Below are 25,918 nucleotides of genomic sequence, written 5' to 3'. Positions count from 1 at the left end.
TCATTCACATTATTTTATAGGCTCCTTGGCAATAGTGAGTGTGTTTCTGCTCAGTTCACATCTTTGCCCCGCTTGGGTGTTGCAAGAATTGAAAGAGGTGAAAGTGATTTGAGGGGAAAACTGAAAAATGATAGTATTTGAGAGATAGACCTTATTCACCAGGTAAAGCATTCATTTGTTGTTTGAAGTGTCATGGGAAGCTACTGAAGAGATTCAAGCACATGAGACAATTTGAAGCTATACTCTGTCTTTAGAATATAGATTTGGGAGGCGGAAGTGACAGACCTTACTGATGGATGTAACAGGCATGAAAAAAGGAGAAATAAAGCAAAATACACAGGACTGGGACCAAATTAAAGCATCCAAGTGGAAGGTGGTGTCGTAACTGAGGGCTGCCAGCTAACTGGGTATGGACTGAGACTGTGTAGGGTGCAATGGGGGAGGGTTGGTGATGAATTACAACAGGTTACGATTGGACCTGTTATGTTTGAGATATTTGTGAGATACTGTATTAGTTTTCTATTGCTGCAGTAACAAATGACCCCAATCTTGATGGCTTAAAAACAACACAGAGAACAAAACAATACAAACAGTTGAACACTGTAGGCATATATTTTAAAGTTGTTTTTGAAATAATACATATATGTGGGTGTGTACAATAATAATATGCTAATGAATGCTTGATCTTATAATTAAATCAAGCATTTAAGGCTCTTCAGAATATTTTCTATCAAAGAAAATATTACAGATATAGTTCAAAAAGTGATCCTCTAAGTGACCATATGTGTACGTGAATGTGCCTGTTCCATGCCACAAAGACAATGCTACTTTAAAATTAAAATTAAAATAAACAGATTTTGGGGGCAGTGGGAAGGTGGCTCTGTGGCAGAATTCTCACCTGTCGTGCTGGAGACCCGGGTTCAATTCCCGGTGACTGCCCATGCCAAAAAAACCGCCCCCAAAACACATAGATTTTTGTCAGGTTTAATTAAAAAAAGATTTCCCAAGGAAACTAACTATGCTTTCATTAAAATGTTATGGAAATTCTACTTTTACCAGATACCCGAGAAATTGTTTCAGAATATACACTTGAACTAAAATACATTTGAACTAAATTATCAACATGTTAGAATAATCCGTATCTAATAAAACATTTCCATAGTTCTACATTAATTGATGTGCTATGTTGACTTTGCTTGAGTTGCCCTGAAAGCAGAATCTGAGGCAAGGACTTGGGTAGAAATAATTTATCTTTGACTTATCCAGGGAGGGAGCAGGGAGATTGTAACAAGGAAGGAAAGAGGCTAATTCAAAGGTTTGCTACTGAGGCTGTCTCCATGAGGAACAGGGAGCTCCCATCAAGGGGACTTCAGGACAAGCACTTTGAAAGCCTCCCAGAATTCTCTGATCAAAGCAGGAGGCGGGAGGCTTGTAAAGCAGGAGGCAGGACGCTTGTCCACTCATTGGTTGAATTTTAAGCACAATGCAGACATAAACTTGCCCTTCTCAGTTGCATTTGTACACAAGTCAAGCTGGCTGCCCTGATTCCAGGGAAGGCCCTGGGGAGAAAGCAAGAAGCCTTTGGTGGAAAGATGCTGTTGGTGAAGATGAACTTGCTCTGTTTCTGTGAAGATTGTGGATGCTTTGATTTGGTTGAAAGCATGGACTGGATTACTCTAAATATATCCACCTTCCAAGGTGTCTTCTTTTCCATTTCATTTCCCTTATCCTAGAATTAGGAGGTCTCAAAAGACATCTTATTGCATGGTGTGTTGTATTCTGCAAGTGCAAATTCATCTGGAAGAGAACAATGGTCATGAGAATAGTCTCAGAATATTGCTCGAGAAGAAAGCATCTTTACTTCTTATCTCTGTTCAGCAACAAGATCTGTCCTAAGTCATCTATTCTACTAAAACAGTTTCTTTGTTCCCCAACTTTCAAGTATGTTTTTATACCTCCAAATTAATATTGTATGCATACCTATAAACACATTCTTTAATGTTTTAGGTATTACATTTTATATATGATATATATTAAAACCTGACAGGTTAGAGGGTCCATATTTTTATTAAGGCTTGTATCATTTCTAATAGTATGTAGGCTTCCTTCTCCAATCAGACACATGATGTCTGGCTACGCTAATCTACACTAGTGGTTAAATAAATGTATGTCAACATTCACAGGCACTAGTTTTATTTTGTCTGAATGTGTAATTTATTTTCCTGAATCCACAATTTAGGTAACCTATCTCACATTTACTTTAATTAAACATTTTTGTGAAAATACTGGTTAAGAAAAATTATACCAATTGAGTCACTATCAGTAGAATTGGTTGTGCCTATATAGACAGACAAATCTCAAGCACTGTTTGCTATCAATATTTGAAACATTTTGGATTAGATGACACTGAAAGTTAAAAGATGCTAAATAAAGAAAGATGATTCCAAAAATAGGGGCTGTGGCACAAGTAGAGAAAATGAAAATTGGTGTACATACATTTAATTCTATGTAGAATATAAACAGTATGATTAATATTAAATAAAACTCTTACCAGTTTCATAGTAATCATAGAGTTGAATGGATGCTGGCTTCATATTGGATACAAGTACCTCTTGTTCAATAGAGAATGAGAATTGAATTTCCTTTTGAGTAACCTGGGAATAAACCAATATTCTTGGGTGTATTTAATTTATTTCCTCATATTTTTCTTCATTTCAAACATTAAAAATTATTTAACAATGATCTTTTGTAATTTGCATCCTTAAGAAAATAAATAAAACTTAAAAAACAAACAAACGAACAAAACCACATGTACCTCTGGTATAAGCACTATGACAAAAACAAAATTATGAGAGTAAACTTACATTCTCCAGATAGAAAAAGACATGGGTGTTTTTTACTTCTACTTGTTGTACTTTGCCATCTTCCTGAAGCTAAAAATGAGGAGAAAAAAATGTATTGAAAATTTAGGAAACTTGTAATACAAACATCCATTCAAAAAGCAAAAATATTCAACTTGGTGGATTCCTTGCTTTATAAATATCTGCAATGATTCCATATAGCCTCAACAACAAATATAATCTTTGAAACTCATTTACTCAACATTTTTGAGAGATCTGTCTATATAAAAGTAGTTTCTAACTTTTCAATAAATAGAATGGTAGAAACTAAAACTCAGCTCATCTACCTGTTTTATTTTTTGATGATAAGACAACATAGAGACATATATAGACAATTATAAGAATATAAATAAATTAGCACATCACAAACAATGTTGTACTGTTAGATACATATATGACTGAAGTTTCATTTTTTGAAAATAGAAAAGCTATCTTTTTAAACTTTTGGTCAATGTATAACACTGGCCCTAACACATATTAACCATTTGTGAAATTATTTTAATTAAAGGCGTTTAATTATTTACCCTCTCAATAGATGATTTATCAGGTAGAAAGCCTGAAAGCATCTTCACATCAATGATAGCCATGTTGGAAGAGTTGCGCTGTCCATTATAACTTTTTTTAAAAAGTAAAAAAATTAAAATCCAGATAAATTTTAAATATTATTCAAGAAAACAAATCACCAACAAAAATGTATTTGCATGAAAAACCATCTAGTTATGCCACAAACTTGAACAGCATTTTTTTTTTGCTTTGCCATATTCCCAAAGCTAAAATTGAACAAATTACCACTGTATAATGGAAATATTTCATGAAAGTTTAGTAATCAGAGATTTCAAACTTATGCTTTTAAACTTATGTCTGTATATTTTTATGATCCTGAAAGTCTCAAATTTCCACGTGAAAAGTGAGGGCTTCACTTCAGTTATTTTTTTTCTTTACAGGTTTCAAAACATGACTTTTTACTGAATTGGAAATTTTGGTGGTGCATAGGCATAGTTAACTGTGAGTCAGTGCACCGAAGCAAAGATGAAAAGTCAGCTGTGATAGCTGTTAATCGTCTATTTTATCATAACCTTTATAGTATTTTGTTCTAATGTTAGATTAATCTACTAACAACTGAAGATAATGGTGTCCAAAATGAAGGAACATAAATTTCAATGTAACTGGACCCAGGGCATTGAAACTGACTGATATACTTGTTTTGAAACTTCAAGTTCCAGAATAAAGAGACTGCAATATGCTATTTTACGAACTAGGAACTTTGTGGAAATGTACATCTTAAGGAGGAATTTGTAGAACTTTTTTCCCACAACCTCCTTCTCTTTATCCTATTCCATATTTTTGAAGTCACATTTTCACCCACCTCGTATTTTCTTATACAGTTTAGGCAATTTAAATACACTGAAATGTATACTCATAGGGAATCAAGACAGGCCAACCTCTTACATAAAATGACTGGGGTGTAGTTTCACATGGAGGCAACGAGAGTCACTAGTATACTTGCATTAGAGATAGAAGCATGTGTAAATTAAGAAAGAAAGCTATTACCTGGCTGAAATGACAAGGTCAAACCTTGTTTCAAATACTCCTTCGCAGAAAGCATTGGCTGTATTCACAGAAAGGGAAAAGCCAGATGACTTCTTGGGTAGCAGGATGTTATATTTCACAGTTGACTAGAATAAGTATAGAATATATTCTTTATTAACCAAAAGGTTATTTTTATCTTTATTTCCTTTACATGCACATTTCAACTTAAACCACAAGTCAAGTTTTACCTGTTTCCCATTTTCTATGCCAGTAGTAACAATAGTAATGATAGTTAACATTTATTGAATACATACTATGTATTTACTTTTAAGTGCTTTTATTGTAATAACTCTTTTAATCCTCTCAACAACTTTTGAGGTAGCAAATCTATGGAAGAGAATTAGGCGCTGAATTTAACCTACAGCAATGGAAATTAGCCCCCATTTTACAGATGAGGGAACTCAGAGGTTGAGAGATAAATACCTCTTCAAGGTAGAATAACATGTCAAATTTTATATAGCTAATAAATAGATAGCAAAGACAGACTATACCTATAATCTCTTGACTAATAATTAAAATTACCTGATTTCTACTTTAAGAAATGATAACATTACGGTAGATAATGACAGAGCCTCAGGAATCATGGTGAGCAGCTGGATTACAATAAAAGCATTAAAAGGAAATTTGTAGATTCTAAATCCAGAATAATACAGTTTGCAAATAGGTTTAGTTAAAGATTTTATGTGAACTAATCACCTCACTTCCAGAAATACATCCTGTAGATAGATATATACCTATCCAAGTATGAAAGAATCTGTGTATAATACTATTCATTTCAGCACTAATGAAAAAACCAAGGAAATAATGCAAATATCCATCAATGTTTGACTTATTGCTGCTTATTTACTTATTGTGTGCCCATACAGTATGGAAATAATATATATTAAATACTTATCTAGAATGCTACCCTAGGTGTAAAAATGGATGAGAAATAAGAATATTGCATTCATATCAGCTTAACAGACACTGGGAGAATAAACCAATAACATGTACTTCGAAATTTATTGCATTTGTGTGTATGTGTGTGTATATATATAGTATCTCAATAAAAATTGTTAAAATGAAAGGAAGGATAAGTGCTAAATTTTTTAACAGAAGGGACATGGATAAAAAGTAGATTTCTTTGAATATACCTTGCTTTATAGACTTAAATTGGGAAGCATGTAAATATTTCATATAACTATATAGCAAAATTAAGTTTAAAGAAGAAATGACCAAAAATAAAAAAGCAAAATAAATGAAAAAAAGGTTAAAAAAAAAAAAAGAGGAAGTCAAAAACAGACACTGGAAGAATAAACCAAAACCTTAAAAAATGATGACTTAAGGTGGAAGAGAATTAGGTGTTGAATTTAACCTACAGCAATGGGAAAGAGATGTCTCTTCATTCAATTTTGCCTTGTAAACCATGTCATTATTTCACATATTCAAAAAATTAAATTAAACCTAAATGAAAAACCTAATCCTAAAATTAAAGAAAAAAATGAAATAGGTATACCTAACTATATCAAATTTTTAGTATAATCACACAAAGGAATATATAGAACACAGGTTTCTTGTCATACATCTTTAGTGGTGTGTATTCCAAAAGTAAAAATGTACTTCTAAAAAGCTGAAAATTCAGGGCCAAAATGGCTAAGCAGGCAAAGTTGGAGCCCCGGGTTCACTTCCCGGTGCCTGCCCATGCAAAAAAAAAAAAAAAAAAAAAAAAAGCTGAAAATTCATTCAGTAGTTCCATTTAATAAATACTGCTTTGCTATTTAAAAGCTATTTTCTTCATATTTTAGGACAAAGCATATAAATTCTTGTGTAAATGTTATTAAAGTTTTTAAAAACTGTGTTTGAGAAAATAGATACAAGCACATAGTTAGATACGTGATTACATTACAGCATTTAATTTGAGTAGGGACACTGACAAGAACTCAAAACTTTTAAAACTGAGCACTGCCCATAGCAGGAACCCAGGGTAGGAACATCTCAGTAGCAATGAGGACCCCAGCACATACGTTTCAGGGAGAAATCCCCTAGTGCTCCAAAGAGATGAGCACTCCTTGGTCAAGGATGACTCTAGGTCTGGGACAGGCAAAGTGCAAGATGAAACAAAGTCACCCTTTTCTCTCTTCACCAGAGAGCAGGAAAGCACCCAAAGTTTAACGGTATGCTCAGATATCACCCTTATGTTAAAAGATCCCAAAGGGGTTCTTAATGGCCAAATAGGGAAGAATTTGACCATCAGAATGAATAATAGACTGTAATTAATTTAACATTGTATCCATGATACTCAAAAAGGAAAAAAGTCCTAAACTCAGAACTCATTTGCTACCACTGGAAGTGATTATCATACTGATTATTTTTTGTTAATTAGAAATTAAAAGGAAAAAATTATCTTGCCATTTCATAAGGGCTTATTAATATCCTCAAATTGTATGGAGGAGCTCTTCTTTGTAGAAGAACACCAGCTAATAAAAGTAGGAGGCATGACAAAATTAGAAAATCACTACTTTGCAATCTTTAACAAAATAGTCAATTCAGGAACAGATCATTAGTTTATCCTTAAATTTCTTGGTGTGAATTGCTGTAAGCTAGATATTTTCAGGGATCCAGTGCATCACTTCATATCTTAATCACTGCTTACAAAACTATAAAACAACACATGAATGGAGAACCATGGCTGCTGCTGCCTTAATCCAATGAACAGACTTGCCTAATAGTCATGTGCCTCCTCATGTAATGACATGTGAATGTAGATCTAACTTTTAGATTTCAGAACACATAGGAAATTGGAAAACAAATTAAATGGCATTAAAAGAGAAAACAAGGGGTGCACGGGTAGTTCAGTGGTTAGAATGCTCGCCTTTCATGTGGGAGACCTGGGTTCGATTCCGGGACCATGCATCCCCTGCCCGCCAATAAAAAAAGAGAAAACAATTTGTTAATTCCAGAATAGGGAACATTCTACAAGACAACTGGGCCAAAGTCTTCAAAAAATTAATATCATGACAAATAAAAAAAAACTGATAAAATTCTTAGGTTAAAAGAGACTTAAGAAGCATAGCAACCAATTGCATAGCATGGTCCTTGATTAAAACCTGGTTTGAAAAAAAAACGATAAACTAAATTTTGGGTTAGAGGGCTGGTAATAAAATTATAAAGCTACTGTTAATTTTTGTTGGCTGTGATAATGATATTGCAGTTACATGATGGAATGTCCTTTTGAGGGCGGTACACTATGATATATTTGGGAGTGTCATCATGTCTCCAATTTACTTTAAAATTCACCAAAAAAACAAGAGGGAGGGAAAAAGGGTAAAATGTGGACAAATGTTGAATGTAGGTATTCATTATACTTTATTGCTAATTTCATATAAGTTTGAACATTTTGATGTTAGGGTTTAAAAAGTCCTGATTTACCTGTACATATACACAGCCAATGCCATTCACTTCCACGGTATATTTCCCCTTAGTCGTTGGTAAAGGAATTCGTTGTAGCAGCAAACGGTTCTCATCATTTACGCTGAAGGCCCTATTGAATGCTTGGTCATTGGAAATCTGCACTGAATTTTGTCTGTTTTCAGTGAAAGTGAGCCTTTGGAACACAAGCCTTTGTTTTGTGTTCTGTGTTAAATGGTGAACATGATATAGAACCATGTTCTATATCATGTTTTTTTAATGGCAGGAGATTCTTATATTGTGTAAGCCTGCCTGTGAAAATACACACTGGTCCCTATAAGTGCTTCTTGCTTCATCCGTTCAGCCTGAATTTAGAAAAACAAATAGTCTCCACTTATTTCCATGTACTTTGGGAGTGGAGCGTGTGTGTGGTATCCTGCACAGTTATGGATGAAATAGAGGAATGGAGAGGGAGAAATGCACCCCTACTGATTACTGGGAGATTGTGGAAAGAAGTCTGAGAAATGTAGAGAAGTGAGCAGAGCAGAATTCTGATTTCTGCTTCCTGGACCTTGGTCTGGAAAGTGTCAAATGTGTTGACCCAGTGTGTGTTCAGTGTGTGCTGAGCCCTACCCAAGGCCTCTGAATAGAGGTCAGAGCTGGCACAGATTCCCTAAAAGGGTCATTGCTCTCAGTGATTGCTTCATTAGCCTCAAGGCTAAAGTATGGCATACTCTGAAGTTCTTCTAGAGTATATGAGTAAGTATATCAGTAAGGGTGACACCTATAGCAGGCTTTCATACCCCTCTTCCCATTTGGGACTATGGAGCCTGCTCTGTATCAGTCTGGAATGTAGTTACCTCAGAGTGGTCTGAAAGTGGCAAAACAGGACTAGAAGTTTCAACCACTCTAGCACACCTCAGTGTCCCTGGGGTTTTACTGAACCCAAGAGTTCCATTAGCTTCCTGCAAGAAATGTAAAGGCAGCTGGGTTGAGGCCAGAGACCTCAAATGGACCTGAACTTCAAAAGAGCCATGTGACCTTCCTACAGAAGCTGTGTTGGAAAAACAGCCACAGATTTGGATGAGGAATGCAGTGAAAAGTTGGAAGTTCTATAGTACAAAAAACTGCAGATATGAGGCAGTCAGCCAAAGAGGACTTTTGGATTTTGACCAGAGAAAACAGCTGACTAAAGACTCCAATAATGCATGTTAGCAGGCAAGGAGAACTTAGACGGACATTGGCCAAGGAAGACAGAGAACTTGGAGCTTGAGGACTTAGACCCTTCACCTCCACCAGGAGGTGAGCGAGACCACAACTCTCCAGAGACTAACTTGTAGAGGGACTGTGGAGGTTCAAGAGAACTCTTACACTTACTATATCTCACCAACTTTACCACTGGATAGGGTTAAAATGATTTTTCCCCACACATTTTGCTGAAAAATAAAGGAGCTCCATTTTTTTCTGCACATATTACAGAAATGTGCTACAATGTGAGCTAAATTGCATCCCACTAGTCACTTTAATGTTTTTGTAGTCAATGCCTTTGATCCAAAAGAATGATTTTTGGAAGGCAGGTGCTGAGGTTTCAGTGCTAACAGAATCATGTTTCCTAGCGACTTCTTAGTTAGTTATGAAAGAGAAGAAAATGGATTAACCATAACCATCTCTTATGTTTGGAAGATATCTTAAGAAAGGGAAGGTTAGCCGCTCAATAGAAAAGGCAAAGCAAAGATGTAATAGAGAGACAGAAATACATAAAAGACTCTTAGAGATGGGATTTTGAGCGAAACTTACGGTTCAGCAGAGTCTGAGGCATTGGCAGAAAACAGGACAAGGAGAAGTAGTATGAAGCATGACCGAGGGAGTCTGTCTTTCCCCATAGCGAGGGATAAATCTCAGGGACTGTATTGTGCCCAACTTCCTGCCCTCAGGCTGGTCCCTGAGACTCCCCAAATTTACCAGGCTTTATGCAGCTGCTATTTGCAAACAAGCCCCACCCAAGGCCTCTGAATAGAGGTCAGAGCTGGCACAGATTCCCTAAAAGGGTCATTGCTCTCAGTGATTGCCTCATTAGCCTCAAGGCTAAACTATGACATGCTCTGAAGTTTTTCTGGAGTATGACATTCATAGGCTAGTTAGAATGATCTTTAATCATTACAGTAAAGTTCTTGAGGAGGGACTTTCCAGCCACCTTTCTCTAACTCCTTAAATTGCTGCCTTCAAAAATCCTTGAAAGTAGGTGTCAAAGGGAGCTATATTTGAAGGTCATGGAATATATCACTGTGCGAGTAGCTCACTCAGTACAGATTCATTCCTGGAATTGAGTGAGATAAAATTTTAGGGGGATTTCTTGGCTGTGGATAGAATACCAGCCCTAGGAGAAAGCTATTCAAAAGAAGTGCCTGTGTGGGAGTAGAGAAAACTAGAAGGGATGTCAGAATAGGTTTATCAATGATCACTTTTATGTATTTCACAGCATTGATCTGGTTACTGTAGTTGCTTTTGTCTTCCTTGTCGCTGCTAGACAGTATCACTTATAATGCCATTCACTTTATCTGAGAAATACTTTTTTTGAGCTTTTACTGTGTTTTAAGTTCTGTTCTGGTGCTAGAAATACAGTGTTGAACAAGATATTCAGTGTCCATGCTATTAAAGAACTTGAAGTCTAGGGTGAATACAGACAAATGAGCAATTTCAATGCCATTGTCTGGGTACATACACTGATGTTTGTCCCACATTTTGGTCTTGCTGATCAAGATATTTTTATCAAGTTTTCTTTTTTTCCTCTGTCTCAGACTAAATATCTCTTCTTCAGAAGGCCACTCATCATAAAGTAGATTCCCTACTGTTAGTCTTTATTGCACGTCTCTGTTTCTTTCATCACAAATAACATAAGTTAAAATTAACTTTTATTTATGAAATATTTCGTACGTACATACACAAATATAGAGAACAAGACAGAAACACATATTTACCACTCACCCAATTTTTCAGATATTTATTCCAGTAGCATACATAAAACCTAAAATTTACCCTTTTAACTACATTCAAATATATAAATCAGCACTGTTAATTATGTCCACAATGTTGTGCTACCATCACCACCATCCATTACCAAAACTTTTACATCATCTCAAATAGAAATTCTACACATTTTAAGCCTTAACTCCATATTCTCTGATCACACTCTGTCCCCTGGTAACCTATGCTCTAGATTCTGACTCTCTGAGTTTTCTTATTCTAATTATTTCATATCCATGAGATCAGACAATTTTTGTCCTTTCTTCTCTCGCTTATTTCACTCAACATGATGTCTTCAAGTTTCATCCATGTTATCTCATATATCAGGACTTCATTGCTTTTAAAAGTTGAATAATATTCCATTATGTTATATGCCACATTTTGTTTATCCACTCATCAGTTGATGGATACTTGGATTGCTTCCTTATTTTGGTAATTGTGAATAATGCCACTATGACCATCAGTGTGCAAACATCTGCTTGAGTTCCTGCTTTCAACTTTTTGGGGTATATGCATAGAAGATTATATGGTAATTATGTATTTAACTTTCTGAGGAAGTGCCAAACTGTGTTCCACAGCAGCTGAATCATTATACATTCCCACCAAGAATGAACAAGTGTTCCTATTTCTACATATCCTTTCCAACATTTGTAATTTTTCTTTTTTCTTAAGTAGTAACCATTCTAGTGGCTGTGAAATATTATCTCATTGTGTTTTGATTTGCATTTCCATATTGATCAATAAAATTGACCATCTTTTTATGTGCCATTGTAATTCTTCTTTGGAGAAATGTCTATTTAAGTATTTTGCCCTTTTTTAAATTAGGCTGTCATTTTGCTGTTTATTTGAAGGATTTATTTTATAGTTTGGATATTAAACCCTTATCAGATATGTTGCTTCCAAATATTTTTCCCTGATCATGTAGTTGTCATTTACTTTCATGATAAAGTCCTTTGAGGTGCAAAACTTTTAAATTTTGATGGGCTCCCATTTATCTATCTTTTCTTTTCTGGTTTGTGGTTGGTATGTAAAGTCTAAGAAACCATTGCCTAACACAAGGTTTTAAAGATGCTTCGCTATTTTTCTTCTAGGAGTTTGATAGTTCTGGCTCTTATATTTAGGTCTTAAATAAATTTTGAGTTGATTTTTAAGTATAGTGTGAGGCTGTTGTCCTCCTTTTTCATTTTTCAAATGGAGATCAAGTTTTTACAGCACCATTTGTTGAAGAGACTATTCTTTCCCAATTGAGTGGTCTTGGCCCTTTGTCAAAAATCAGTTGGCCATAAATATGAGGGTTGGTCTCTGAACTCTCAATTCAATTCTTTGCTCTATATGTCTGCCCTTGTGTCAGTACCATGCTGTTTTGATTGTGGTGGCTTTATACTAAATTTTAATATCAGGAATTTTAAGTCCTCCAAATTCATTCTCCTTTTTCATGATGGCTTCTTTGGCTATTCACAACCCTTTATCCTTCTATATAAATTTGATGATTGGCTTTCCCATTTCTTCAAAGAAGGCTGTTGGAATTTTGATTTGGATTGTGTTGAATCTATAAATTTTCTTGGGTGGAACTGACATCTTAACAATAGTTGGTCTTCCAGTCCATGAACATGGAATGTCCTTCCATTTATTTAGGTCTTTTAAAATGTATTTTACCGTTTTGAAGTTTACTACATACAAGTCATTTATATTCTTAGAAAGATTCATCCCTAGATATTTGCTTATTTTTGTTGCTATTGGGAATGAAATTTTCTCTTTGATTTCTTCTTCCAATTATTCATTATTAATTGTACAGAAAGACTACTGATTTGTGCATAATGATCTTGTTCTCAGCCACTTTGCTGAATTCATTAATTAGCTCTGGGAGCTTCATAGTGGATTTTTTTGTAATAGAATCATATCATCTGCAAATAGTGAGAATTGTACATCTTCCTTTCCAATTTGGATGCCTTCATTTCTTTTTATTGCCTGATTGCTCTGACTTGAAATTCCAGTACAATATTAAATAACAGTGGTGATAGTGTGCATCCTTGTCTTATTCCTGATCATAGGGGGAAAGTCTTTATTTTTTCACCACTGAGTATGATGCTAGCTGTGCATTTTTCACATAAGCCCTTGATTATGTTTAGGAAGGTTCCTTCTATTCCTAGTTTTCAAGAAATGGTGCTGTATTTTGTTAATTGCCTTTTCTGTACCAATTGAGATGATCGTGTGTTTTTTCCTTCATTCTGCTAATGTGGTATACTATATTAGTTGACTTTATTATGTTGTACCACCCTTGATAACCGGGATAAATCCTACCTGATTACATCATATAATTCTTTTTTTTTTTTTTACATGGGCAGGCACCGGGAATCGAACCCGGGTCCTTGGGCATGGCAGGCAAGCATTCTTACCTGCTGAGCCACCGTGGCCTGCCCCATCATGTAATTCTTTTAATGTGCTGTTAGATTTGTTTGCTTGCATTTTGTTGAAGAGTTTTGCATTCATGTTCACAAGGGAAACTGGTGTATAATTCTCTTTCCTTATGGTATCTATATCTGGATTTGATATGAGGATGATATTGGGCATATAGAATGAATTCAGGAGTGTCCCTCATCTTCATTTTTTTTAAAGAGTTTGAGCAGGATTGGTGTTCATTCTTTTTAGAATGTTTAGAAAAATCCTCCTGTGAGACCATCTGGTCCTGGACTTTTGTTTGTTGGGAAATTTTCATTATTGATTCAATCTCTTTAGATATTGGTTTGTTGAAATCTTCAATTTCTTCTTAACTTAGTGTAGGTAGTTTCTGTGTTTCTAATAATTAGTCCATTTTATCTAGGTTATCTAGTTTGTTGGTATACAGTGGTTCATAGTATCTTCTTGTAATCTTTTTTGTTCAGTATTATTGTTCCCCTGTTCATATCTGATTCTATTTATTTGTCTTCTCTCTTTCTTGTTTTAATATAGCAAAGGTTTGTCAATTTTATTGATCTTTTGAAGAACCAACTTCTGGTTTTGTTGACTCTTTCTATTATTTCTTATTCTCTATTTCATTTATCTCCACTCTATTCTTTGTTATTTCCTTTCTTCTTTTCTCTTTTGTGTTTAGTTTGTTTTATTTTCCTAGCTCTTCCAGTTCTGAGTTTAAGTCTGAAATTTGAAATCTTATATATATCTTAAAAAGCATAAATATCTTCATAGGAAATCAGAAAACTGCTTGTAGAACAAAAACTAGCAAACAACTGAGAGATGTACCAGTGTTCACAAATGGAAAACATAATACCAATGATATAAATTCTCCTCCAAATCAATTTATATAATCATGATCCTAGTTATAGAGATATTTGACTTATCAATCAAAAAAATAAAATGGAAGAGTGAAGGGCCAAGGAGAGCCAAGACAACTTTAAAAAAGAAAAATTGGGGGGAAGTAATTATTTGTCATTCAAATACCAAGACTTGTAATAAAGCTAAAATAGCAAAAACAGAGTGATAATGAAGCATAGATTTGCCAATAGACAAGTATAACAGATTATAAAGCCAAGAAATACGTTACTTTCCCATATTTATTAATTGATTAATAATTGGCTAAATAATTACAATTATTTGTAAGAGCTACATGGGAAGAGTGCTCAAACCAGAAGAGATATTCAGTCTTTCAATTGCCTTAAATTTGAATAGATAAAATATTATTAATATAAATATTTCAGAAATTGCACCCTTTATGTGAAAGCATTTGTCAATGCTCTACTGTCCATAACATGCTTTATTCACAGGAAAACACTGATCAAACCCTTATGAATCAGTTATGTTTTGTATCCCAATAGAGAATTTTGACCTTCTCCATTCTGATATTATTGGATATGTAATAAATGAACCAGTCTTAATATCAGGCATTTTTGTTTGTGTGTTTCTTGATACTTGCTGAAGACTTCTGGAAAGGTCTGTACTAGATACTCTGGATTTTGACGCTTCAAAGAATAGACTCTAGATTCAAAGTTCTGAGCTTTTCAGACACAATTTTCAGATTATGCCAGCAGATCGGGACAAGATTTCCAGGACCTTTTTTAGTTCAGAAGCAAATAAATTTCATGAAAGAAGGCTTGAACAAGAATGACTGGGACTGAATGAATCAAGGAAGGAAATTAAATTCTGGCTATTATTTGAAATATGGCATGTGTTATTTTAAATATATTTTAATGAATATGGGAAAAGTCCTTTCTTTTTTATTTTATTATGTATCAAAACCTCAAAACAGTATATTTTGTTTCTCTGGATAGAAATAAAACATTTAAAAATAGTGTCTGATTCTCCCTGACTCCAGCAAAATTCAAAAATACATGCTTTATTGAGTCTTCATAGTTTTTATGGAAATATAGTTATTTGCTTTTGCTTAATGAGAATCTTTCCACCATTTTACCTGGATATAATAGGACAATCCAGTTGTGTAATCAAGGCACATTGGAGTGTTACTATTTGAAGATGATTCCTATTTAATGAGGCATAATACATTATTAAGAAATATTTGTGAAGTCAATGCCTGCAAAGTCCTCTCAGGAAACTGGCTTGGGATCTCACCTGATGGGTCCCAGTATTACAGGCATAAAAAGTTTGTTACCTGGCAGGCCAAAGACTCTGGAAATTTTAGAGGCCTTAGATGGAATTCACCCAATTTTGTAGGTATTGCAATGGAATGTGATGGTGAAAGAACAAATCACTAAGATTCTTAAAACTCCAAACCAAGATTCCTTATGAAAACTTCTGGAAAGACGTTAATTGTGTGGCCTTACTAGTTGCTTAATTTGAATGGCTCAATATTTGTAGACAAGCTTCAGGAGTATACATGGTTAATTAACTGTCCTATGCACATATGAAAATAATTAGTGTATATCTATTGAGATCAACTCTCCTCCCTTCTTTTTCTATCAAGATTAATTTTTGGAGGAGGGAGACTGTCATAAAAATGATCAGAAACATGGAAAAAGGCAAAATAACGGATACCATATTCTTTCAATATTTTGGGGGGCAAGGAATATCTAGAGGATTATACATATTCATCTCATTTTTAAATTACTGGGTGAAGTTTCTGAACTCAGTAACACTAATTATAACATATAAATATGTATATTATATATTTACAGCTAAAAAGCAGTTAAATAAAACTATAGGCAATTATAGTAATATTAGATAAAATAAATTCCTGAAATCAAAAATTTGAAAATATTTAATAACATAACTCACTGCTGTAGGAAAGTGGATATTTGTAATGACCTCTTGCTTGATATTTTGAGAACACACAGTTTTGATAGTTGATCAAATGGTATTTAAGATACTGTTTAATATCTAGAATTCAAATAACTCTGGTATCCATATTTATAGATTTTTTTCCTTCCTTGCTTTAATTTTAAATTGGTTTATGAAACATATTGTACAAATGGGCTTTACAATGATTACTTAGATTTTTTTTTAATATGCCTATGGATAAACTAACAGATACTCATTTTAGGTGGTTAAGATGTCCATATGTTAATTGCAAAACTATTTGTATCTTCATATTTTCCTGAAATCAAGGAAATATTTAGTAGCATAGGCCATTACTATAGCAATGCAATATTTGTAAGAACTTTCTACTTGATATTTTGAGAACATTGATCAGTTTTGACAGCTGATCAAGCAGTAGCTAAGTTAGTTTTTAATACTTAGAATTTAAGAACTTTGCTATCTGCATATATAGATTTTTTCCTTGTTGCCTCAATTTAAAATTGGTTTATGAAACTTACTGTGCAAACACAGGCTTTACAATGATTATATGGATACTTTATTTAAATATGCCTATGGTTAAGCTAACTAAGATATCCATTGTTGGTGGTTCTAAGTGTATTGTTTGTTTTCTTAAATAAAAAAGTTAACCAAAAAAGTAAACAGCATGACAATAAAAACATGGAGAGATTCAAGAGATATATTAATGGTGGTCTTTGCTCTCTTTCTAATTCTAACAAATAAAATGGAAAACAAAGAGACGTTTTTAATGCCAACTACATACTCGATGACATTAAGAATGTATCACTAATTTTGCTAGGAATTGTGGCAGGCAGAATTCTAAAATGTCTTGAAAGATTCCCATGCCTTGATACGTCCAGTGTGACCCTCTGTGAATGTGAGCATGACCTGCAAATATGATGAGATATCACTCCTATGACTAGGGTGTCTTGCATGGGAGTGATGAAGGAATTTTGAAGATGAAATTAAAGCCCCTAAATTGGAAGATTCTGAGAAAATTAAAAAGGAGATTATCCTGGGTTCCTGACTTATTCAGATGAAAATCCTTAAAACAGGGCCTTGTCCTTACCTGAAGAGAGAGAGAGAGATCCCTGCTGCCTTCTAAGAAGTAAGCTTCCAAGTTCTAACATGGCCTGTGAGAGGCACACATGGCTCAGAAATTCAGGGGACCTCTAGTAGCTTAGAGCAGCTCCAACATAACCAGCAAGAAAGCAGTGACCTCAGTTTTACACTGCAAGGAACTGTGTTTTACCAATGACCACAGGAGCTTGAAAGAAGACCCTGAGTCGCATAAAGGTGTGTGGCCTGCCCACCACTGAGGTCATGGCATTGTGAAATCCTAAGCAGAGCATCCAGTTGTGTCCAGACCCCCAAACACAGAAACTATGAGGCAATAAATTTGTGCTGTTTTATGCTCTATTTTTTGCAGTAATGTATTGCATGTCAATAGAAAACTAGTATAGGAGTTCTAACGATTTTGTGGTGTGTTAAACTAAAGGAGCCCTTAATGCTGAGTCATATACTGAAGTATTTAAACATTAAATGGCATGATGTCTACTAGTTGCTTTAAAATAATCCAATTTGGTGAGTCTATAGATGAAAAGCAAGAAAAAAGATTGATCATGTATTGATAATTGTTGAGGCTGGTTGAAAGGAACATGGAAATTTATTATACTAATCTCTATCCTCATTTATATTTTATCATAAAATTTTCAAGAATATAATAAAATAAACCTTATGAAATAGATATTATTACCACTCCCAATCTGTAGATGAAGAAACATAAGGCACATACTGATTATTTAACTTGTCCAAGGTCATACAACAAATATCAGAGCTGGCATTCCATCCAACCCAGTTGCTTTGGTGTATAGCCCATGCTGTTAACCATTATACCATAGTTCCTCTATACTACATTAGTTGATTTCATCTGCATTAAGTATTTCATGATATAATTATTAGTATCCATATTTGAAAATTGAAACCACTAAGGTTTAATTTGCCTAAATGCATGTGACCAGATAGATGAAATTTCTTGACTCAAACACGTCTGTTTCTAAAACCATGTTCTCTCCTCCATAACTCACAGTCATTATATCTCATGCCTATCAGAGGATGCCCAATAATGTTTAGCAATCTGGATATGGCAGGAACTCCACTACCACCTTAATTTTTGATCCATCACAACCCTATTTTTGTCCTTCTAGAATTACTCCAATCATTTTTCCTCTCAGCATCAACCAGTACACAGCAGTGACACTGAGAAAGGATATGTCCTTTCCATTCTCTACCATTCTCTGCCAGGATCATTGACTTAGTGTGTGGAGGAAAAGAGATTTAAAATTAAGTTCCTCCCAGGAGAAGAAGGTTACAGATAAAAAAGAAAACACTACCTGCTAGACTGCTGATATTTACATTCTTAGGGAATCCTTGTTTTTTATCTGTACTCATGCAAAAAAAAAAATATGGTGAGAAATGTTTAAAAATTAGTAGCAGTAAGAAGAAAAATACCAGCAGAAAATAAAGATGGATAAAAATTAACAGACTATCTTCTGCTGTGCTTCCAGTCCTCTTTCCCTAGAATTAACCACTTTTGACCATATTTGTTTTACTACTTTATGCCCCTCATTACAACTCTAAAGATTGTGCATCTCTCTAGATTTCATATATGAGTTATTACATTTTTCTTTATTAGAGAAGTTGTGAGTTTACAGGAAAATCATGCATAAAATACAGGTTGCCCACACAGCACAGCAACAACACCTTGCATTGTTGTAGAACATTTGCTACAATTGATGATTGAGTTTTTATTTTCTGTATATTACTTTCATTTTCCCCATACTTTGAAATTGACCTTAGTTTTTCTTGTTGCAGACAAAAATTCTCCTTTTACCGAGTGTTCTGGTTTGCTAGCTGCTGGAATGCAATATACCAGAAATGAAATGGCTTTTAAACAGGGGAATTTAATAAGTTGCCAATTTACAGTTCTAAGGCCAAGGTAATGTCCCAATTAAAGCAAGGCTATAGAAATGTCCAATCAAAGGCATCCATGGAAAGATACCTTGGTTCAAGAAGGCCAATGAAGTTCAGGGTTTCTCTCTCAAGTGAGAAGGCACTAGGCAAACACAGTCAGGGTTTCTTTCTCATCTGGAAAGACATGTGGTGAACACAGCATCATCTGCTAGATTTCTCTCCTGGCCTCCTGTTTCATGAAGCTTCCCGGGGGGCATTTTCCCTCTTCACCTACAAAGCGCTGGCTGATGAACTCTCTGCTTCGTGGTACTGCAGCATTCTCTGCTCTCTCTGAACCCCCCAGCCCAGACTGGCAGCGGCTGTGTTTCTAGAGGTCCCACAGCACTCTCGTTGGCTTTCTATGCAGTAGCCTTGGGTCAGACCTAAGGAGTATCTACAAATCCTTCCTGGATAACTCCATGTCCAATCTTGACTTTCTCTGAAATGGCTGGCTGGTTCCACATTTGGTTAAATCCTCACACAGGGTACTATTCTCTGGGGTCTCCCTTTCTGGAGGCCCAGAATTTTCCAGAACTTCAATTTCTGGTTTCTTTGTACTCGAGAGTTCAGTTTTCAATTTTTGTCTTTCCTGTCGCATTTCACTATAAGCTGTGAGGAGAAAACAGGCTGCACTTTTCACATTTAATTTGGAGATCTACTAAATATCCAAGTTCATGGCTTTTAAAATCTGCCTTCCAACCAAAGCCACTAGTCAATTCTGCCAGATTATCTGCTATTTTAAAACAAGGCTCACCTTCCTTCCAGTTTGCAATAATATGTGCCTCATTCCTGTCTAAGGCCTCATCAGAGGTATCTTTAGAGTCCACATTTCTACCAACAGTCTCTTCAAAGCATTTTAGGCCTCCTCTGTCAAGCTCTTCACAACTCCTCCAAAACCTTCCCCTTATCCATTTAAAAGCCATTCCATTTCTGATATATTGCATTCCGGCAGCTAGCAAACTAGAACACCGTGTCAATGAGTTCATTCAGTTTCTTGTTCATATTATCTATATATTATTTTAATGTAGACTGAATTAATTGCTTTCTAGGGACATAGAATATTTACTATCTGAAATGTCTTCTCATTATACTCTTAACCTAGATTCACTTTATCTTAGATCAGCCATATCAACTTTTTGTTACTGTTGTTCCAAAAGAAAGCACAGAAAACTGTATATTCCTTGTTAAGTCTACTTTAAAACTTATGTTAAAATCAAATTGTCTCATGGTTCGATTCCTGGTCCATGCACTTCCTAAAAATCAAAGAAACAAGTAAAAATAAACAAAAAGCAATCAAACAAAAAAATTCAACAAAATGGTGCTGCAATAACAGGATACTCACATGAAAAAATAATGAAACGTGAACCCACCATACAGAAAAAAAAAATTTAATTGGCTCATAACTTTGAAGGCATTGCGCCAATCGTGTCTTATTGGATGCATATTCAAATCTTATGCCAATCTGTTTACTTTGCTTTGTGAGAAAACACGTACTTTATGTAAAGGTTTTGGGATTACTTCTTTATGTATTGTGCTCTGAAATATGATGAGTATTCTTTTTTATCTATCAATTTCCTTTTTTAAAAAATCTTGTTCTAAATTTTTTAGGCTCTGTTAAAATGAAAACTAATGCTGTTTTCCCCCTGAAATTTTTCTTCTATTATAGCTTGGATAATTTCATACTCTGTATCTTTCCCTATTCTCTTTTTATGGAACTTGCTATGCAGCTACTGTCTTACTTGTACAGAGAAATTTTTAGTTTCCTGTTGTTGATTTTCATTTTTGTGTTTTGTCTCAGGCATTTTTATTTATTTACTTTTATGTTTTATTTTATTATCTGGCATTTTGCTCTATGTTCTTGGATATTTGACTATCTCCACAAATTTTTAGATAGAAAGGACCCAAAAATTAGTCAGTGCATAAAGTAGGACAATGTCTTCTCCATTCCAGAACCCAAATAGAGGAGGGGCCTAACTCTATTGTACCACCCACCACTCCATAAATAAGGAATTGTAGCTTATTCTAGTTGTATATCTCATTACTTTATAGGGTTTTTTGTTTGTTTGTTTGCTTGCTTTTATGGGGACAAATGCTACTGTGTGAAAGGAGTGGGGGGTTTCAAGACACGGATCCCAAAGGCCATTCCTTAGAAATTCTTTCAGCTAATCACTTTGCTTTAGATTTGTCTTTACTCTATACTTCTCTTGAAAACAGAGTATTTCCTGGGCTTTCCTTCGGGGAATAACTTCAGTCTACACCCTTGCCTTCTCTTGTACTTCCTCTGAACTGAGTGCATGATTCCCTCCGTTTCCTTTTCTAGAAAATTTTCTTCCCTTCCTGTTCTCTGTGATTTTATTAGTTTATTCTATTTTGTTCTCTTGTATTTTCCTATCTATAGAATTTTGGGAGAGAGTAGGTATAAATACTCCCTTTCGGAGCAGACCACGGAAAATATTTCTAAATTCGTTGGTCTAAGCAAAAATCTTATAGAAAAACAAATATTGAAAATGTCACTTATTTACTACACTAACAATATCACCTGTAAAAAAATCTTTACTAAATAATTCATTAATGTATCAAATTTTGATGATTTCTTTACAATCGCAACTTTCTATAAAAGAATATTTATTGGACCAATTATTACTTTTTACCATTTATTTATTTTTTTAGTAGCCCTTTATGTTTTACAGAAGGGAAAAAGGAGTCTCAAGAGATCGGTGGTGACTTGAAAAGATTATATTCAATGCCTAACATGAAAATATTCCCTGAACTTTAAGAAATTTTTTCAGCTATAATAATTAGGTATAGTGAATTCAACTCCTAGAATTAATAATTAACTGAAAACAGCACTTATTTAAGTAAGTTCACAAAAACTAAAACTACTCATTTAGTTTGAATGTTAATTAGGTAAAAAATTATTAGTAATTGATTTCAATATAGGGATTCAGCATATTTATGGGATTTGGCTGGGTGACAACATCCCACTCAATTTCCTGTGCAAAATACAGAAAAATTACATTAAATAGAAGATGTATTTGGTTTTAGAAAAGTCTGGCATTTTCCCCTGATGTGCAAGGTGAAACACACACATAAATATAATTCCCCAATCCAAAAATACACTCCTTACTTCTTTGTCCCACTTAGAGAAGTTGCTTTGGGACTCACCTCTATCTAGACATTTCATCTCAAAGGCTCTGAGATTTTGCTTCCACATCAGTATTACAGACAAGAAGTATCGAAGTCTTAAGAGCAAGACAGGAAGTTATAGAAACCATGAACTGGTCTGGTTATTTTCAAAAGAACAAGTACAGAATATAATATACACATTAAATAACACTTCAGAGGGAAAGGTGCAAAAATCCACCAGAATGGTTTTCAAAAATACTTTTATTTGAAACAGCACATATACCCGGGTCCTCTGGCATGGCAGGCGAGCACTCTGCCTGCTGAGCCACCATGGCCTGCCCAGATTTCCTTCTTTTAAAAGTATATCACTATATTTTTATTATAAAATTATAGTAATTCAACCATTTGTAGGGAATTCTTCATAAGAAGAGATGCAGAGTAACTGTTAATTTTATATTTGAGTGTTTCTTGGTTTTTCTCAAATTTAAAATAATTTAAAAAATTACACATATGATTGGTCAGTTTAATATCCAAATATTGGACTATAATATAGTTCAGGATAAAGCTGATCTTGAAGCATCGATATTTATCTTCCAAAAATAGACAAATAAATAAAAAAATACATTACTCACCCCAAAATTTCAGACCATTCACTGCTATCATGAAAATAAGGATCTCAATAAATCCAAGTACTAGCAGAAGACAATAAAATTTTGGGTACAGGGAGAAATCTGAAATGTTAAGATGTTCCTTCATGAATTTTTAAATTCTCCTTGATTATTCACTTTATGCACATTTTCTTGTTTTATTTTAATTACAAAGATAATCTATATTCATTTCAGATCCAACATTAGAATGTATGATTAAAAGTTTGAAAAAAAACCTCCAAACAAAGAAATAACCACTGTTCTTCAATTTATTTTGGGTTGTGTTGCTCTTAAATTGTTTAATTATTTGCAGTTGTTTTTGATGACTTGGATAAAAAGGGTATGTGAAATTCCTAATATGTATCAGGCACTGTTATGTGTACTATTTATTTTAATGACTCTGTAAGAAATTGAAGAGGGAAAGGAACATTTATGGAAGTTCTATTATGTACCAGCCGTTTTCCTGGGGATAGTCTTATGTTGTTTCACCTTTTACATATGGTATATGTGTTTCGCTGGCATTGACTTTTTGTGCAAGAATCAGTTTCAACCTAAGCAGCATAAATCCACAGTTAAAGAGGCTTTTGGATATTCGAATCTATGCCAAAGTACTTGCTTGGAATCAGGGTTAGTGGGAATGTTCTCTTTACAAAAGTGTGAACAGGGACTCTCCAGAGAGGTTAAATATGTATATTTTTTCAATTTTATCTACTTTCTTCCATGTATCGGCACATCTGAATAAGTTGGATGTATGTACTCTTTTCACAAACAAGATATAGACAGGCATCCTTTAATTTTTTGACATCATAGGAATATTATCTTAATCAAGTAGCATTCAATTCAGACAATTTTCCATGCTAGTGGACAAAGAGAAAGTCAAGCACTCTGGTACACAAATAAATATTCCTCAGTGTGTATTAGTTTATAAATATGCAAGCATTCAATTATTTAATTCTATCACTTTGGTTGTACATTTCACAAGTACTTCATCTTCAAAATCCCAGTAAAAAGTGCTGTTTCTCAAATCTGTTTTTGGATGTTTTATGTCAATTCACTTTACGGACTTAGTGCATGGGTGATATTTATATTACAACTTAGAGGATTTGCTACATGTAATAAGGGTTTTGAAATTTACTTCCCAATTGTCTGTACTGTGGAATAAATAAAAGATAGGTTTTTACTTTTTTTCTTGCCTATGGGTATTTCTTTGCTCATGCAAAAGTGTAATAGTCTCAGCTTAGTTGAGTATCCTGAAAATACATCTCTGCGATTTCATGAGGAGATTTATGCATCTGCAATCAACTAATGATAATGAACAGGTGCTCCCTCCATACTTTCCAAGTAAGGAAATTTTTAACCATATTACCAAATAGTATTTAGAAAAATCTTTGCTATTGATTAAAAATAGATATTCTTTGATAAAGGTATGATTTACATGCTATATCCAGCCAGGGGAACAGAGAGCTGAGTACTAGGAATGCAGTGTACTACCCCATTCTAGAATTACTTGGCTTGGATGACTTGGCCTAGATGGAGCAATATTCAAAAACTTCTCTTTGAAGCCTGTTATTTGCCAGATCACTAATTGTATTATTATATTTGCTTGATTAGAACTCTTGGAAGAAATTCTCTTCTTGGTTTAATGCTAAGATTAATTATATCTGTCTAGAGCAACAGATGTTACTTTATCTTACAGATAATATGAATCAAATAACTAGTCGGGTTTCCATTATATCCTCAATAACAAGAAAGCTCAGAAGCAAATTTATTGGAAGCAGAGAAGTGTTTATAGTATGCAATTTTTGTTGAATTGCAATCCCAATTTATGCTCCCAACTTTGCCCTTCTTTAGCTCATGATTTTAATGGCTGTCATCTTATATTTTATGTATTTATACTCATAATTTTTTGTGCCTATGCTCATTTTGTCTATTGCAAAGTGCTTTAAAGCAAAAGTAGTTTATAACGAAATTTAGCACTGACACAAAGCATCACGAGATAGATTTCCTTAATTATAAATAAAAGAACTGATAGCAGGTGCACGGGTGGTTCGGTGGTAAAATGCTCACTTTCCATGCGGGAGACCCGGGTTCAATTTCTGAATCATGTATCCCCCCGAAATAAATAATAATGAACTTATATTTAAGAAGACAGAGATTTTGTCTAGGACCATGCACTTATTCTGTAGAGTTAAGTGTTCAACCCAGTCAAGATGACTCCAACACCCTAAGTTGTTACAATATCAAATAAGTTATTAGTGAAAACAGGAAGTTTTCTTTTCCTGCTACTGAGACCACAGAAGAGATCTCAAGCCTTCAGGCAGTAATGAAAGTTTCATTTGTTTGAAAAAAAAAATCTTGAATTAAGTAGATAGAATCTGAGATAACACATGAGGATATACAACACCACTCCAAATGGCAGGGCTGTAACTGTGATCGACAATTTTGAGTTTCTGGCCCATTTCATCAAGCTTAGGTCTCCATTATTTTACAGCAGGATTGTCTTCAAAATTTCTTTGAGACAGACTGAATCCAAGATCCAATGTGTTGTGTACTAAATCTGCCTGTGAATTGTGTAACAGATCTAAAAAGTAAACAAGCTTGACCCAGGCACAGCAGCCCTAAGAGTAGCAAAGATGAACACTTTCTTTAATTTTGCCCTTCCTTCATTCACGTCTGACTGATCTACCAAGCCCATCAATCTTTTGTGAATAATGAAAAGGAAGATGGGTACGAAAATGCTTGCAAGCTGTAAAACATTGTCGGACTACTGCTGCTCCCACATTTACTTCTACATTTTCATCTTCTGGCTGTAATAGACATGATATTTTACACATATTTGTACAGCTATCATGCCCAAATAACTGCTTCTATGAATGTTATATTTTTTAGGAGGAGAAATTTCTGTAAAAATAATATTTTTATGACTTTTCCATCATTTGAAAGTTATATGCTTACGCTACAACATCGAGG

The 25,918-nt window shown here is 34.4% G+C and overlaps 2 protein-coding genes across 2 annotated transcripts in view; both read right to left on the bottom strand.

Annotated features, from left to right (window-relative positions):
* Positions 1 to 25,918, bottom strand: part of KLRF2 (killer cell lectin like receptor F2) — a 155,802-nt gene that overhangs the window by 129,492 nt on the left and 392 nt on the right. The window contains exons 2-3 of the mRNA XM_077168211.1: positions 22,934 to 23,032; positions 18,557 to 18,604 (exon numbers count right to left, since the gene is read on the bottom strand). Coding sequence (XP_077024326.1) covers positions 18,557 to 18,604; positions 22,934 to 23,032 — 147 coding nt within the window. The remainder of the gene's footprint in view (positions 1 to 18,556; positions 18,605 to 22,933; positions 23,033 to 25,918) is intronic.
* Positions 718 to 9,849, bottom strand: LOC143691481 (ovostatin-like). Its single transcript, XM_077169994.1, has 7 exons — positions 9,675 to 9,849; positions 7,899 to 8,010; positions 4,452 to 4,576; positions 3,425 to 3,515; positions 2,865 to 2,933; positions 2,552 to 2,654; positions 718 to 1,797 (listed from the first exon to the last, which is right to left on the bottom strand). The coding sequence occupies exons 1-7, from the start codon at positions 9,758 to 9,760 to the stop codon at positions 1,736 to 1,738; spliced, it is 648 nt and encodes a 215-aa protein (XP_077026109.1). The 5' UTR covers positions 9,761 to 9,849; the 3' UTR covers positions 718 to 1,735.

The sequence above is a fragment of the Tamandua tetradactyla genome, chromosome 7 (assembly GCF_023851605.1).
Source record: "Tamandua tetradactyla isolate mTamTet1 chromosome 7, mTamTet1.pri, whole genome shotgun sequence".
In the NCBI taxonomy this organism is placed as follows: Eukaryota; Metazoa; Chordata; class Mammalia; order Pilosa; family Myrmecophagidae; genus Tamandua; species Tamandua tetradactyla.
The sequence above is the reverse complement of the archived record's forward strand: the minus strand, read 5'-3'. Positions and strand labels throughout refer to the sequence as shown.

Bases quoted from the DNA above. Each gene is read 5' to 3' on its own strand.
- LOC143691481 (XM_077169994.1), bottom strand. From the start codon at position 9,760: ATGGGGAAAGACAGACTCCCTCGGTCATGCTTCATACTACTTCTCCTT. The intron at 4,577-7,898 runs GTAAATCAGGAC...TACTTATTCTAG, and splicing joins TTGGCTGTGTATATGTACAG to TCAACTGTGAAATATAACAT. The intron at 1,798-2,551 runs GTAAGAGTTTTA...GTTCTCTTCCAG, and splicing joins CTATGATTACTATGAAACTG to ATGAATTTGCACTTGCAGAA.